The sequence below is a fragment of the Heterodontus francisci genome, chromosome 3 (assembly GCF_036365525.1).
Source record: "Heterodontus francisci isolate sHetFra1 chromosome 3, sHetFra1.hap1, whole genome shotgun sequence".
NCBI classification, from domain to species: Eukaryota; Metazoa; Chordata; class Chondrichthyes; order Heterodontiformes; family Heterodontidae; genus Heterodontus; species Heterodontus francisci.
Window position 1 is genome coordinate 207,146,459 of NC_090373.1, and position 16,531 is coordinate 207,162,989.

At 43.5% G+C, this 16,531-nt stretch overlaps 1 protein-coding gene across 5 annotated transcripts in view; it reads right to left on the reverse strand.

The window, feature by feature from the left end:
• The window catches only part of abcc10 (ATP-binding cassette, sub-family C (CFTR/MRP), member 10), a 505,256-nt gene that overhangs the window by 363,781 nt on the left and 124,944 nt on the right, over positions 1-16,531 (reverse strand). For all 5 annotated transcript variants that reach the window (XM_068028201.1, XM_068028199.1, XM_068028202.1 and 2 more), the window contains exons 8-11: positions 14,378-14,549; positions 11,168-11,266; positions 7,544-7,733; positions 5,319-5,396 (exon numbers count right to left, since the gene is read on the reverse strand). In XM_068028201.1, coding sequence (XP_067884302.1) covers positions 5,319-5,396; positions 7,544-7,733; positions 11,168-11,266; positions 14,378-14,549 — 539 coding nt within the window. The remainder of the gene's footprint in view (positions 1-5,318; positions 5,397-7,543; positions 7,734-11,167; positions 11,267-14,377; positions 14,550-16,531) is intronic.

Consider the following 16,531-nt stretch of genomic DNA (forward strand, 5'->3'; position numbering starts at 1 on the left):
GTTGGTCGGCAAATGGCCTCCTTCTGTGCTGTAAATTTCTTTGATTTCTAAAGTTCTTTCCTCTTCTCCTCCCTTTCCCCTCCTCTGTACTTGCTTAAAACCTGTTATGGCTCTAAGTTTTTCCAGTTCCGATGAAAGGTCATTGACCTGAAATGTAAACAAAAACTTATATTTATGGAATGTCCTTTAACGTAATAAAACGTCCCAAGGCGCTTCACAGAGGGATTATAAAACAAAATATGACATTGAGCCACAAAGGGAAATATTAGGCCAGATGACCAAAGCCTGGTCAAATAGGTAGGTTTTAAGGAGTGTCTTAAAGGAGGAAAGCAAGGTGGAGAGGTTTAGGGAGTGTATTTCAGAGCTTAAGGCCTAGGCAGCTGAAGGTTCAGGCACCAATGGTGGAGCGATGAAAATCAGGGATGTTCGTAATTAGACAAGGGCAGATATCTCAGAGATGTAGGGTTGGAGGATATTAGAGATTGGGATTCACCATGCCATAGAGGGATTTGAAAAGATGAGAATTTTAAAATCGATGCGTTGTTCAAGTGGGAGCCAGTGTAGTCAGTAAGCACAGGGGTGATGAGTAAACAACACCAATTTAAAGTGACTGGCACAACAACCAAAGGCGACATGAGGAACAACTTTATTATGCAGTGAGTGGTTAGGATCTGAAATGCAGTGTCTGAGAGTGTGGGAGGCAGATTCAATCATAGCTTTCAAAAGGGAATTAGATAATTATCTGAAGAGAAAAGATTTGCAGGACTACAGAGAAAAGGCAAGGGAGTGGGACCAGCTGAGTTGCTCTCACAGAGAGCTGGCATGGGCAACGATGGGCCGAATAGCCCCCTTCTGTGTTGTAACTGTGGTATGATTCTTTCAAGCTCTTAATACAAAAGGAATTACAGTGTAGAATATATGCCTATCAATCCACACTACAGTGTAAGTTGCAAATGCACAGAGTGTCATTCAAATTCTGTTAAGTCCCTTTATCTCTGTGTCCGCAGGGATCTCCCCAGGTTGATTTCTTTGGTTAACAAGGTTCATACTCTCTACTGCCAGTGTTATGACCTCAATGAGATCGATAAGTGATGAAATTTAGGATATTGATATCAGCCGAGAAAAAGTATTGGAGAAACTTGAGGGACTAAAATCTGCCAAGTCCCCAGGACCAGATGGCCTACATCCTAGGGTTCTAAAAGAGATAGCTGCAGAGATAGTGGATGTGCTAACTATGATCTTCCAGAATTCCTTAGATTCAGGAATGGTCCCGTCAGATTGGAAATTGGCAAATGTTACACCACTTTTCAAGAAAGGAGGTAGAGAGAAAACAGGGAACTACAGGCCAGTTAGCCTAACATCAGTCATTAGTAAGATGCTGGAAACTATTATTAAAGAAGTCTTAACATTGAACTTGGAAAAGCATAGTATGATTAGAAAAGGGAATCCTGTTTGACAAATTTATTAGAGTTTTTGAGGATGTAACTAGTAGGGCAAATGGAAACCAATAGATGTAGTACACCTGGATTTTCAAAAGGCATTAGAAAAATGCCACATAAAAGATTAATAGGCAAGGTAAGGGATCATGCTGTTGGGGGGAATATATTAGCGTGGATAGAGGATTGGTTAACAGACAGGCAGTGAATAATGGTGTGCCGCAAGGATCAGTGCTGGGGCCTCAGCTATTTACACTCTATCTTAATAACTTGGATGAAGAGACAGACAGTAATGCATCTAAGTTTGCTGATGATACAAAGCTCGGTGGAAAGGTAAGCTGCGGGGAGGATGCAGAGAGGCTGCAAAAAGATATAGACAGACTGAGTGAGCAACAAGATGCCAAATGGAGAATAATGTAGGGAAGTGTGAAACTTTTTTTTAAATTCATTCATGGGATGTGGGCGTCACTGGCCAGGCCAGCATTTATTGCCCATCCCTAATTGCCCTTGAGGTGGTGGTGACTGATGGGGTGGTGGTGGTGAGCTGCCTTCTTGAACCACAGCAGTCCACTTGGGGTAGGTACACCCACAGTGCTGTTAGGAAGGGAGTTCCAGGATTTTGACCCAGTGACAATGAAGGAACGACGATATAGTTCCAAGTCAGGATGGTGTGTGACTTGGTGGGGAACTTGCAGGTGGTGGTGTTCCCATGTATTTGCCGCCCTTGTCCTTCTAGTTGGTAGAGGTTGCGGATTTGGAAGCTGCTAAGGAGCCTTGGTGCATTGCTGCAGTGCATCTTGTAGATGGTACACACTGCTGCTACTGTGTGTCAATGGTGGAGGGAGTGAATGTTTGTAGATGGGGTGCCAATCAAGCGGGCTGCTTTGTCCTGGGTGGTATCGAGCTTCTTGAGTGTTGTTGGAGCTGCACCCATCCAGACAACTGGAGAGTATTCCATCACACTCCTGACTTGTGCCTTGCAGACGATGGACAGGCTTTGGGGAGTCAGGAGGTGAGTTACTCGCCTCAGGATTCCTAGTCTCTGTCCTGCTGTTGTAGCCACGGTATTTATATGGCTACTCCAGTTCAGTTTCTGGTCAATGGTAGCCCCTAGGATGTTGATAGTGGGGGATTCAGCGATGGTAATGCCATTGAATGTCAAGGGGAAATGGTTAGATTCTCTCTTGTTGGAGATGGTCATTGCCTGGCACTTGTGTGGCACAAATGTTACTTGCCACTTATCAGCCCAAGCCTGGATATTGTCCAGGTCTTGCTGCAATTCTACACGGACTGCTTCAGTATCTGAGGAGTCACGAATGGTGCTGAACATTGTGCAATCATCAGCGAACATCCCCACTTCTGACCTTTTGATTGAAGGAAGGTCATTGATAAAGCAGCTGAAGATGGTTGGGCCTAGGACACTACCCTGAGGAACTCCTGCAGTGATGTCCTGGAGCTCAGATATTTGACCTCCAACAACCACAACCATCTTCCTTTGCACTAGGTATGATTCCAGCCAGCGGAGGGTTTTCCCCCTGATTCCCATTGACCTCAGTTTTGCTAGGGCTCCTTGATGCCATGCTCGGTCAAATGCTGCCTTGATGTCAAGAGCAGTCACTCTCACCTCACCTCTTTTGTCCATGTTTGAACCAAGGCTGTAGTGAGGAAAGGAGCTGAGTGGCCCTGGCGGAACCCAAACTGAGCGTCACTGAGCAGGTTATTGCTCAGCAAGTGCCGCTTGATGGCACTGTTGATGACACCTTCCATCACTTTACTGATGATTGAGAGTAGACTGATGGGGCGGTAATTGGCCAGGTTGGATTTGTCCTGCTTTTTGTGTACAGGACATACCTGGGCAATTTTCCACATTGCAGGGTAGATGCCAGTGTTGTAGCTGTACTGAAACAGCTTGGCTAGGGGCGTGGCAAGATCTGGAGTACAGGTCTTCAGTACTATTGCTGGAATACTGTCAGGGCCCATAGCCTTTGCAGTATCTCGTGCCTTCAGTCATTTCTTGATATCACGCGGAGTGAATCGAATTGGCTGAAGTCTGGCATCTGTGATGCTGGGGACTTCAGGAGGAGGCGGAGATGGATCATCAACTCGACACTTCTGGCTGAAGATTGTGTTGATATTCAGACAGACTTGGGGGTACACGTACAAGGAACACACAAAGTTACACATGGAGGTGCAGCAGGCTGTTAGGAAAGCAAATGGCATGTTGGCCTTTATTGCAAGGGGATTGGAGTACAGGAATAAAGAAGTCTTAATAAAATGTACAGGCTTTGGTGAGACCACACCTGGAATCTGTGTGCAGTTTTGGTCTCCACATTTAAGAAAGGATATACTTGCACTGGAGGCAGTGCAGTGAAGATTTACTAAATTGGTCCCTGGGATGAGGGGGTTGACCTATGATGAGAGACTGAGTAAATTGGGCCTATATTCTCTGGAGTTTATAAGAATGAGAGGAAATCTCATTGAGATATACAGGATTCTGAAAGGGCTTGATAGGGTAGAAGCTGAGAGATAGTTTTGACTGATCGGGGAATCTAGAATGTGGGGGCACAGTCTCAGGATAAGGGGTCAATCATTCAAGACTGAGATGAGGAGAAAGTATTACACTCAAAGGGTTGTGAATCTTTGGAATTCTCTATCCCAGAGGGTTGTGGATGCTCCATCGTTGAATACATTTAAGGCTGGGATAGATAGATTTTTGGTCTCACAGGGAATCAAGGGATATGGGGAGTGGGCAGGAAAATAGAACTGAAGCCTAAGATCAGCCATGATGGTATTGAATGGCGGAGCAGGCTCGATGGGCTCTATGGTCTCCTTCTGCTCCCATTTCTTGTATACTTGTGTTCACGTAAAAAATACGAGACATGAACCCCCGACCAATTTGATGAATTACACAAGATTTCACGTTTTAAGACTTCCATTATAACTAAACTAAACTAAACGAAATCCCCATTAACTGGATAGTAATTTGTAAGTAGCTGACACCTCAGATTGCAAAGGAAGGTATTTTCTTTACTTATTAAAACACTTGTAAACCTCACACCACTCTTATACATTACACAGTCCTTTTTGATGACAAAATCTTGGTGGTTAAAAGTCCCAAACTCCTCCCGGTTGCAATGGGTTGGATCTCCCAGACCTTATCAAAAATCAATGTCCTCTTCGCTCACTTCTCCGAGCACTTCCAACCTGGATGTCCATGATTAAGGCATTTTCAATCAATCCTGCTGGTTTTCTACTCCTTCGGAAGCTTCGAGTCTCAAAACAGGTTCAGGTCTTTGCAGCTTTTTACTCTAACATGCTTCAGAGAGTAGGTATCTCCTCTCTCTCTCTCTCTCGAGTTGCCACTGCTGGTACCTTTTCTGTGAGGCTACAACTGCTGAACTTCCTTCTTCCAGTCTGCCTTGCAGCCACAACTGTTGATTTCTTCTCTTACAGCCTCTTGGCCTTCAGAAAGTCTGTTAACTTTATCTGGACTCAGAACTCAATAGCTTATTGTATAGTTCCAAAATGCAGATTCCAGAAATCTAGTTCCACAAAGCCACTTGGGCCTTTCCATTGTTCCCAGGTGTTACCACCTGCCTGGTACATTTACATTTTCCCAATTACTGACTGCTTGTCTTCTGACCTGAAAGTCTGGGAGAGCGAAACCTATTTTTGTTTGGGTGTTAATGGCTGTTGTCTCTGTGTTTCAGAAGACAGTCTTTGAGCTGTGTTCTCTGTTGTCCTGACAATCTTTTGTAGAGTGGAGATGAGGTCACCTGACCTTCCAGACTCCATCTTGAACTTTTAAAAATCACAATTTTTAAAACATAATCATGTTACAAGGTCTAGCTTTCATAACACTTGGCAGTTGGGTACACTTACCTTCAGCTTTCTTTGTTACAGTCTTTATTTTTGTACTCGGGTAAGCTTCCACCATAGGCAGGACTTGAGCAGGGTTACCTGCATAAAAAGGAAAAGAGGTCAACAAGGGAAACCTGGGCTGGTGAGGGAAACCAGAGTGCCTTGGAGCCATCTTTCTGTCAGTCTGAGCCCATCAATATGATGTAAGCAAATGTAGTCCAATGATCTATCCCAGGTTACTGAGGGAAGCGAGAGAGGAAATAGCTGGGGCCTTAACAGATATCTTTGCAGCATCCTTAAACACGGGTGAGGTCCCGGAGGACTGGAGAATTGCTAATGTTGTCCCCTTGTTTAAGAAGGGTAGCAGGGAAAATCCAGGTAATTATAGACCGGTGAGCCTGACGTCAGTGGTGGGGAAGCTGCTGGAGAGGATACTGAGGGATAGGATCTATTCCCATTTGGAAGAAAATGGGCTTATCAGTGATAGGCAACATGGTTTTGTGCAGGGAAGGTCATGTCTTACCAACTTAATAGAATTCTTTGAGGAAGTGACAAAGTTGATTGATGAGGGAAGGGCTGTAGATGTCATATACGTGAACTTCAGTAAGGCGTTTGATAAGGTTCCCCATGGTAGGCTGATGGAGAAAGTGAAGTCGCATGGGGTCCAGGGTGTACTACCTAGATGGATAAAGAACTGGCTGGGCAACAGGAGACAGAGAGTAGCAGTGGAAGGGAGTTTCTCAAAATGGAGACGTGTGACCAGTGGTGTTCCACAGGGATCCGTGCTGGGACCACTGTTGTTTGTGATATACATAAATGATTTGGAGGAAAGTATAGGTGGTCTGATTAGCAAGTTTGCAGACGACACTAAGATTGGTGGAGTAGCAGATAGTGAAGGGGACTGTCAGAGAATACAGCAGAATATAGGTAGATTGGAGAGTTGGGCAGAGAAATGGCAGATGGAGTTCAATCAGGGCAAATGCGAGGTGATGCATTTTGGAAGATCCAATTCAAGAGTGAACTATACAGTAAATGGAAAAGTCCTGGGGAAAATTGATGTACAGAGAGATTTGGGTGTTCAGGTCCATTGTTCCCTGAAGGTGGCAACGCAGGTCAATAGAGTGGTCAAGAAGGCATACGGCATGCTTTCCTTTATCGGACGGGGTATTGAGTACAAGAGTTGGCAGGTCATGTTACAGTTGTATAGGACTTTGGTTCGGCCACATTTGGAATACTGCGTGCAGTTCTGGTCGCCACATTACCAAAAGGATGTAGATGCTTTGGAGAGGGTGCAGAGGAGGTTCACCAGGATGTTGCCTGGTATGGAGGGCGCTAGCTATGAAGAGTGGTTGAGTAGATTAGGATTATTTTCATTAGAAAGACGGAGGTTGAGGGGGGACCTGATTGAGGTGTACAAAATCATGACAGGTATAGACAGGGTGGATAGCAAGAAGCTTTTTCCCCAGAGTGGGGGATTCAATTACTAGGGGTCACGAGTTCAAAGTGAGAGGGGAAAAGTTTAGGGGGGATATGCATGTAAAGTTCTTTACGCAGAGGGTGGTGGGTGCCTGGAATGCGTTGCCAGCGGAGGTGGTAGACGCGGGCACGATAGCGTCTTTTAAGATGTATCTAGACAGATACATGAATGGGCAGGAAGCAAGGAGATACAGACCCTTAGAAAATAGGCGACATGTTTAGATAGAGGATCTGGATCGGCGCAGGCTTGGAGGGCCGAAGGGCCTGTTCCAGTGCTGTAATTTTCTTTGTTCTTTGTTCTTTGATACCCCTCAGCTTCCCCTACCCCACCTCTGAATTGAACATTTCTTCCACAATGCCTCCAGTCAGCATTCCTAAATGCTGTATCAGTGTTGTGGCACTCCAAAAGGCTGCTGTTTGGGGACAGGACCTTTCTACTGACACTTGAAATAGTTTTAGTCCAGTTGTGGAAGACACATGCTGGCTTTATTTCCCCCAATTTCCCCCTTCCTCTCCATGGATGACCTTACCCAAATGGTTGTCCTTTTATGAATTTGGACAATGAGGGGCATCAGGTTAATGAATTCTGGATGTGCATCATGGTCAAGCTTGAATTATCCCAAGCCCATCTGCATAAACTTTCCCCTCCTTGACAGTGCCCCTAATGAGATTAGCTAAAGCAGTACAGATTGGGAATTCACCTGGAACCCTACAGACCCTTACAGCTCAGTATCAGGGGGGGTGCATTTATCACTAAGCCATTCACTAACCTGCAGTTACAATCTTTCCATTTTCCATCAACACTACCATTTCCGCCTTCTCCAAAAACTCTGTCCGATGTGTACAAAGGATTACTGTCTTATTTTTCAAAATTCCCAAAATACAATTTTCCAGGAGATGAATGGCCACATCTTTATCCACGGCAGCTAGTGGATCATCAAGGAGGTACAGATCTTTTTCCTGTGAGAAACAAAGATGCAGTTCTTGAATTAGTTTCCTTCATTATATCCCTCCCCTCCACAGCTCCAGCAGAGGGATGGTAAGTATCATAGGTCTGCGTGTATGTGTTTAGAGATTTATAAAACTATGAAGCAATATGATTCGCCTCACCCCATACCGCGCCTCCCGCCCTACCCTCGTACCTACCCCAACACTATGTTTGCTGTCTGGGGCACCAAAGTTCTCCTCAGGAGGTGGTTGCCCTTGGTGCCTCCAATCAAAGCAGAAGACCACTTTGACAATTGGCTTCATCTGCTTGATAGGGTGCTGAAAATGTATTCAATAGTAATATTCAAAAGGGAATTAAATAAATTCTTGAAGGAAAAAATGCAGGGATCTGGGGAAAGATTCAGGAAGTGGGACTAACTGGATTACTCTTCAAAATAGCCGGTGCAGATTCCATGGGCTGAATGGCCTCCTTAGAGTCATAGAGAGATACAGCACTGAAATAGGCCCTTCGGCCCACCGAGTCTGTGCCGACCAACAACCACCCATTTATACTAATCCTACGTTAATCCCATATTCCCTACCACATCCCCACCATTCTCCTCCCACCTACCTACACTAGGGGCAATTTATCTATCAACCTGCAAGTCTTTGGCTGTGGGAGGAAACCGGAGCACCCGGCAGAAACCCACGCGGTCACAGGGAGAACTTGCAAACTCCGCACAGGCTGTACCCAGAATTGAACCCGGGTTGCTGGAGCTGTGAGGCTGCGGTGCTAACCACTGCGCCACTGTGCCGCCCCTTCTGTGCTGTACTATTCTATTCTATGATTATGGATGTTGTTACATGAGTGCTTCTATTTTTCTTTGTAAAATATGCTTTAAGAAATTATAGTTGAATTTTGGACATTGAATATCTGGAGATTGCTGAACTTTGTGGGTATTTTCTTAAAAGGAAGGTCAACAGAAGGTTGACCAGTAAACAAGTTTTTACTGGAAGGCACATGTTTATAAAGAATGCAGCAGGGGGTTTGTCCTGAAGAGCTATTTGCTTATTGACAAGGCAGGATTTACGGCTGTCATAAGACTTGCCTCTGGAAAAGTTTTTGTTTCATTTTGAACTGTTTAAAAAAAGCCAGTTAGTTTGGCTAAAAACAGGCAGTTGGAGTTTGAATATTGACCTGCCAGGAGAACAGAAGATCCAGCCCATTTTTCTCTCTTGAAAAGCAAATCCTACATCAAGTTGTACTGTTGCCTCCTGTATTTGAAGAAATCCTGAAGGTTTGCAGAAACCTTGCATCTTTGAAAGAATTTTGCATTGAATGTGTGAGAACTGAAACTTTTGTTGCTGCACACCTGATGTAAGACCTATGTGACGCCTTCTGTAGCTGCATTTCTTTGAAAGCCTACCCAGACTATTCATCAACACTGCTTGGAAAGATTCCTAGAGGCAGCCACCTATTTGCCTTTGGGACACCTCGCCAAACAAAGGACTTCCATACCTTCTTTTAAGCATAAGTGCTTTTTTTATTTTGTGTGTGCTTGAGGGCGAGGATAAAATAAGGGGCTTTAATATTTCCATTTGTGTGTATGTTTTACTTTATTATTGGTTAAAACTTGGTTTATAATAAACAGATAGTTTAGTTATTTATTAAAGAAACTTGGTTGGTGTGCTTTATTCTGGGGAAAAGTAGAGTATCTGATTGATGGTTTCGGTAAGTGGGAAAATTTAAATGTATGTTGTGACCTGTGAAGAAGTGGGACTGAATTAATAATGCACTGCTCCCGCCTCGGTCGTAACACTGTGGGCAAGCTGGAAGCTATTGCTGGCCTGTTCAGGACATGTCAGAAAACAAAAAAATTATGTAGTAACTGAGTAAATACAGTAGCAACAGGAAACATTTAGCACCAATACAAAACACATATACTGCTTGACCTGCTGAGTATTTTCAGCATTTGTTGCTTTTATTTCAAAACTCAGCACCAATCACATAAGCTCATCCGTTCCAGACCACAGAAGTCATAGAAGCTGCAACTACAGCATCACAAGTCAGCTACAACGGGTCATACTGGCAGCCCAATACTTCAGTATATGATAGAGAACTAGGCAGTGGCTGAGCACCTTGAAACCTTAACAGTGTCACATTGTGAACTAGTGTGAAGAAGAGAAATAAACAGAAGCTCTATCTCCTACATGCAATATAAAAATAACGAAAAAGGCTAATGGAATGTTAGCCTTCTCCAGGAGGCTGGAATACAATAGGGTGGAAATTGTACTACAGTTGCATAAAGCTATGGTTAGACTACAGTGTTCAGTTCTGAGGACTTCAGGAAATATATATTGGCCTCAGAAGGAGTACAGAGCAGATTCATCAGAAAGATACCAGGGCTAAAAGGGTTAAATTAGGAGGACAGCATACTTAGACTAAACTTGTATTCCCTTGAATATAGACGATTAAGGGGAGATCTGATTAAAGTATTTAAGATGATAAAAGACTTGATAGGGTAGATCGAGCAAAACTATTTCTTCTAGTGGAGGGAAATAAAGAACAAGATGGCATAACCTTAAAATTAGAGCTCGCCTGTACAAGGTGTTGTCAGGAAGCATTTCTTTACACAAAGGGTAGTACAAATCTGCAACGTTCTCTCTCAAAAAACTGTGTAGTTTAGGTCAATTGAAAATCTCAAAACTGAGAGATAAGAACTTTGTTAGGTAAAGGCGTTAAGGGACATGGAGTAAGACATGGACATGGGGCGGCGCAGTGGTTAGCACCGCAGCCTCACAGCTCCAGCGACCCGGGTTCAATTCTGGGTACTGCCTCTGTGGAGTTTGCAAGTTCTCCCTGTGTCTGCGTGGGTTTTCTCCGGGTGCTCCGGTTTCCTCCCACAGCCAAAAGACTTGCAGGTTGATAGGTAAATTGGCCATTATAAATTGCCCCTAGTACAGGTAGGTGGTTGGGAAATATAGGGACAGGTGGGGATGTGGTAGGGAACATAGGATTAGTATAAATGGGTGGTTGATGGTCGGCACAGACTCGGTGGGCCGAAGGGCCCGTTTCAGTGCTGTATCTCTAAAACTAAAAACTAAAACTAAAAAAAAAACTAAATGGAGTTGAGGTACAGGTCAGCCAGGATCTATGTGAAAGGTACAACAGGCTCGAAGGGCTGAATGGCCTACTCTTTTCCTCTGGTCTGTGCATGTATTCTTCATCTCAGCCCCTCATGGGTCTATGTGAAGTCCTCCAGTCTTTTCCTCCCCAAACCAATTTGTGAGCAGGCCTCCCTTCTCACAGCCCTTCACAGGAGCACAAGCGAGGTTTCCCCTCGCCTCATTGTTCCATATATAAAATACCTAGATATTCTGGCCCATTAGCAACCCCTGGGTACAGTCCCAGATCTCCCCTCCCTTTGGCTAGGAATCCATGAAACCTATGCAGTAACCAAAATTACCATGTAAACAGCTCTGGCCAAGGCAACGCGGGCTTTCTGTCCACCACTCAGGGTCACTCCACTCTCACCAACTTCCGTCTGGTCACCATTCGGCAGAACCTACATCAAAGTAATAATCAGAATTGAAGTTTCTGTGGCAGTTCTGGATCATTGTAATTTACATCTTTAAATACAGCCAACATTTGAGGATTCAACAGCACCTTCCAAACCCATAACCTCTACCACCTAAAAGGACAAGGGCAGCAGATGCTTGGGAACACCATCACCTGCAAGTTCCACTCCAAGTCACACACCACCCTGACACAAAAGCAAAATACTGCTGATGCTGGAAATCTGAAATAAAAACAGAAAATGCTGGAACTACTCATCAGATCAAGTAGCATTTGTGGTGAGAGAAACAAGCACATCATCCTGACTTGGAAATATATCATTACTTCACGATCGCTGAGTCAAAATCCTGGAACACGCTGACATCCTAACAGCACTGTGGGTGGACAGCTCACCACCTCCTTCTCAAAGACAATTAGGAATGGCAACAAATGCTGGAGTTGCCAGTGACACAACATCCCAAGAATGAATTTTTTAAAAAATTATTTAATGTGGGTACAATGGAATTCTAGGAACAGGAATAGATTTGTGCTTATACCAATTTGCTTCAAAATACTCGTCAGGATTTCCTGCATGCTGAATTAGCTGCTGCATATTTATTGTGAACATCTAGAAACCTGGTAAAGTTGTAAAGTGTCTTTGAAGTATATCAGTAAACGTCATGTTTAAAGTATATCATGAAACATTACTATTTCCTAGTATCCACCTACAAGTATCCAAAAGTAATCTTAGAAAGAGAGGGTTGAATTTCCCAGAACTTATCTACTTTTTTTGGCTATTACAAGAGTTAGTATCACGAGTGAATAGGGAGGATGATGCAGACGATTGCACTGTTTAATGGAGAAAGTGAGCACTGATGGACATGATTGTCTGTTCTCACCCTTCTTTCTATATGTAATCTTGTATCATCAGAAGATTAATACAGATGAAAAAAGAGTGCTTCTGGATCTACTCTCTGTTGTTCATTGTATTAGATACTTGTAAAAAGTCAAAAGCAAAATACTGAGGAGGCTGGAAATCTGAAACAAAAACTGAAAATACTAGAAACACTCAGCACATGTGGCAGCATCTGTGGAGACAGTAACAGAGTTAACATTTCAAGTTGTTGACCTTTTTTTGTTTTTAACTTATAAAAGGTCCTTTTTCAATGTTAATTAAGAGGTATGGAACATGGAAAGAAATGACAGTTTTTAAAAGCTGGGTGCTTTTCAATTCAGCAGATTAGATAAAAGAATCTATAACCTGAGGCTTACATTATGTGCATCCTGATTCAATTCCAGTGGACACTGACATAGGAAAGAAACAATTAGTTATAGAGTTATAAAATCATTACAGCATAGAAGGACGCCATTCGGCCTATCAGTCCATGCCAGCTCTCTGCAGAGCTGGCCAGTCAGTCCCACTCCCCGGCTCTATCCCCGTTGCCCTGGCAAGTTAATTTCCCTTACGTGCTCATCCAATTTCCTTTTGAAATGATTCATTGTCTCCACTTCCACCACCTTCAGTGTTGGCTGAGTGTTCCAGGTCATTACCACACACTGCGTAAAAAAGTTCTTCCTCACATTCCCCCTGCATGTCTTGCCCAAAGCCTTCAATCTGTGTCCCCTAGTCCTTGTACCACTTGTTAATGGGAACACCTTTTCCTTGCTTATCTTATCTAAACTTGTCATAACCTTGTACACCTGAGCTAGCACAGACAAGAAAGGCTGAATGACCTCTTTCTGAGCTGCAACAATTAGATAATTGTATGATTCTATAACAATGTAGCTAAAATCACTCATCCCTGGAACCATTCTGGTAAATCTCCTCTACACCCTCTCAAGAACCCTTACATCCTTCCTAAAGTGTGGTGACCAGAAATGGACACAATACTCCAGTTGGGGCCGAACCAGAGCTTTATAAAGGTTCAGCATAACTTCTCTCCTTTTGTACTCAATGCCTCTATTTATGAAGCCCAAGATCCCATATATTTTACTGTCTCAATATGTACTGTCACCTCCAAAGATCGATGCACATGCACCCCCAGGTCCCTCTGTTCCTGCACACTTTTTAGAACTGTGCCATTAAGTCTATATTGCCTCTCCTTATCCCTTCTGCCAAAATTCATCACCTCACTTTTCTCTGTATTAAATTTCAGCTGTCACTTGTCTGCCCATTCTGCCAGCCTATCTATGTCTTGTTGTAATCGATTGGTATCATCCTCACTGTTTGCCCCCCCTCCTAGTTTGGCATCATTGGCAAATTTTGAAATGTTACTCTGTATTCCAATATCCAAGTCATTTATAGATAGCAGAAAAAGCAGAGATTCTAGCACTGATCCTTGGGGAATACCACTGTCTACCATCCTCCAGTCTGAAAAATAACTGTTTACCACGACTTGCTGTTTTCTGTCCTTAAGCCAATTTTTTATCCAATTGGACACTGACCCTCCTATTCCATGAGCCTCAATTTCTTTAACCAGCCTTTTATGTGGTATTGTGTCAAGTGCTTTCTTAAAGTCCATATAGACAACATCCACCGCTTTCCCCTCATCAACCTTCTCTGTTACTTCATTAGAAAAACTCAATTAAATTAGTCAAATATGATCTGCCTTTGGCAAATCTGCCTGTTAATTCTTCCTTGATTATTGTTTCTAAAACCTTATTTACCACTGATGTTAAACTGACCTGCCTGTAGTTACTGGGAGTGTACTTACACCCTTGAATAAGGTGTCACAGTTGGCACTCTCCAATCCTCTAACATCTCCCCTGTATATCAGGTAGATTTAAAGATTTGGACAAGCCCTTTCGCTATCTCCACTCCCATCTCCCTTAGCAACCTTGGTTACAAGCCAAATTGCAATTATTTTGATTGGGTGGTGGGGGAAAGTTGAGGGGCGCACAGAGGGAAGCACACTTATTTCTGATGGTAAGGGTTTTCTAGTGGGTGCTGCTATTCACATTGTATCCACCTGTGATATTTCCACTGCAGATTTTGGAAGGGAGTGTGTCCAAAAATAGCAGTAAAAACATCCCAATTCCAACAGTGACAAGCCTAGATTATTAGATTTTGAATGACTCTTTGCATTGTTTACACTACATATATAAATTAGGAATTCCATACATTAATATCCTCCAAGAGTGCGCATGCCTTGATCACTTCTTGGTAGCGCTTGGCATCAAACTTATTTCCAAAAAGTATATTCTCCTGGACAGTAGTAAACTGAATCCAAGGCTCCTGAGCTGCCAGGCCAAAGCCCTCCTCTCGTGTTGAGACATACACTTCTCCGTCACTCCTGTAGAGAACAAGAGAAAAACAAAAGCGTTAATGAAGCACAAATCCATTCTACTGCTCCAAAAGTCCCTTAGAACTTACAGCTTGAATGGGAAACATCCCATGATAAAGGTTCCCTCAAAGATTTAGTCAAAATTAGCCTTACAGAAAAGGAAGATCTGAGGTTGAATTATTAGCCAGGAAAGTAGTGGGAAAATGATTGGCCTCAGCTGCCAATCCAGAGCAGGAGCAGGGAAGGTTTTTTCATACACCCACTGCGACCTCAGTGTTTGAATATTCAGTAAAGGCAGGGCTGGGCTTGGTTGTGATGCACCTTATGGCTGAATAACCTGACAACACTACCTGTCCAGGCCCACATTTAAAGAATGGGTGCTTTGGTGAGATGCCAGAGTGAGACTGGTACCGATGAAACTGTACCACAGTAAAAATTAGCACCTGATGGAGAGGGAGGCTGGGGAGAAAATTGCTTAAAACATAAACATTTCTGTCATATCTTCTTATGTGGCTCAGTTTCAAATTCTATTTGATAATGCTCCTGTAAAGTGCCTTGGGAAGTTTTATGACATTAAAGGTGCTATATAAATACAAGTAGTTGCTACTGTTGTTGTTATTGAGCTCTGGTCCTGTCTATCAGCTTGGATAGATTGACTCTAAATGTGCAAATCCTCAGATTAAGATGCCACAGGGTATCATTAGCAATTATAACTGTATCATTAATGCTTCAGTGACTCAATTTCCTGCATCTCAACCTCCAACCCTCTCAAGGATAATGAAGAGTGACTGGAGTACAGTAGGTCCACACTCTGTCCTATACCTCCACAAGCTGCCCGAGACCCTCTCTGAGTTGTCTACTACATTAAAAGAAATTCTGGTGACCTCACTCAATAACTCACCCCCAAGGCACTTCAAGCCATGCATCAACTACTGTCAAGAGACAGGGGAGGCATCGACCCATCATACAGTCATAGACTCATAAAGTGATACAGCACAGAAACAGGCCCTTCGGCCCATCGTGACTGTGCCGGCCATCAAGTACCTATCTATTCTAATCCCATTTTCCAGCACTTGGCCCGTAGCCTTGTATGCTATGGCGTTTCAAGTGCTCATCTAATAACTTCTTAAATGTTGCAAGAGTTCCTGCCTCTACCACCACTTCAGGCAGTGTGTTCCAGATTCCAACCATGCTCTGGGTGAAAACATTTTTGCTCAAATCCCTCTAAACCTCTTGCCCTCACCTTAAATCTATGCCCCCTGGTTATTGACCCCTCCGCTAAGGGAAAAAGTTTCTTCCTATTTATCCCATCAATGCCCCTCATAATTTTGTATACCTCAATCAGATCCCCCCTCAGCCTTCTCTGCTCTAAGGAAAACAACCCTAGCCTTGTGTTGTTATTGAGCTCTGGTCCTGTCTATCTGCTTGGATAGACTGATTCTAAATGTACAAATCCTCAGATTAAAATGCCACAGGGTATCATTAGCAATCATAACTGTATCATTAATTCAGTCTCTCTTCATAGCTGAAATGCTCCAGCCCAGGCAGCATCCTGATGAATCTCCTCTGCACCCTCTTCAGTGCAATCACATCCTTCCTATAGTGTGGTGACCAGAACTGTATACAGTACTCCAGCTGTGGCCTAACTCGCGTTTCATACAGCTCCATCATAACCTCCCTGCTCTTATATTCTATGCCTCGGCTAATAAAGGCAAGTATCCCATATGCCTTCCTAACCACCTTATCTACCTGTGCTGCTGCCTTCAGTGATCTATGGACAAGTACACCCATATCCCTCTGACCTTCTGTACTTCCTTGGGTCCTACCATCCATTGTATATTCCCTTGCCTTGTTAGTCCTCCCAAAATGCATCACCTCACACTTCTCAGCATTACATTCCATTTGCCACTGCTCTGCCCATCTTACCAGCCCATCTATATTGTCCTGTAATCTAAGGCTTTCGTCCTCACTATTTACGACACCACCAATTT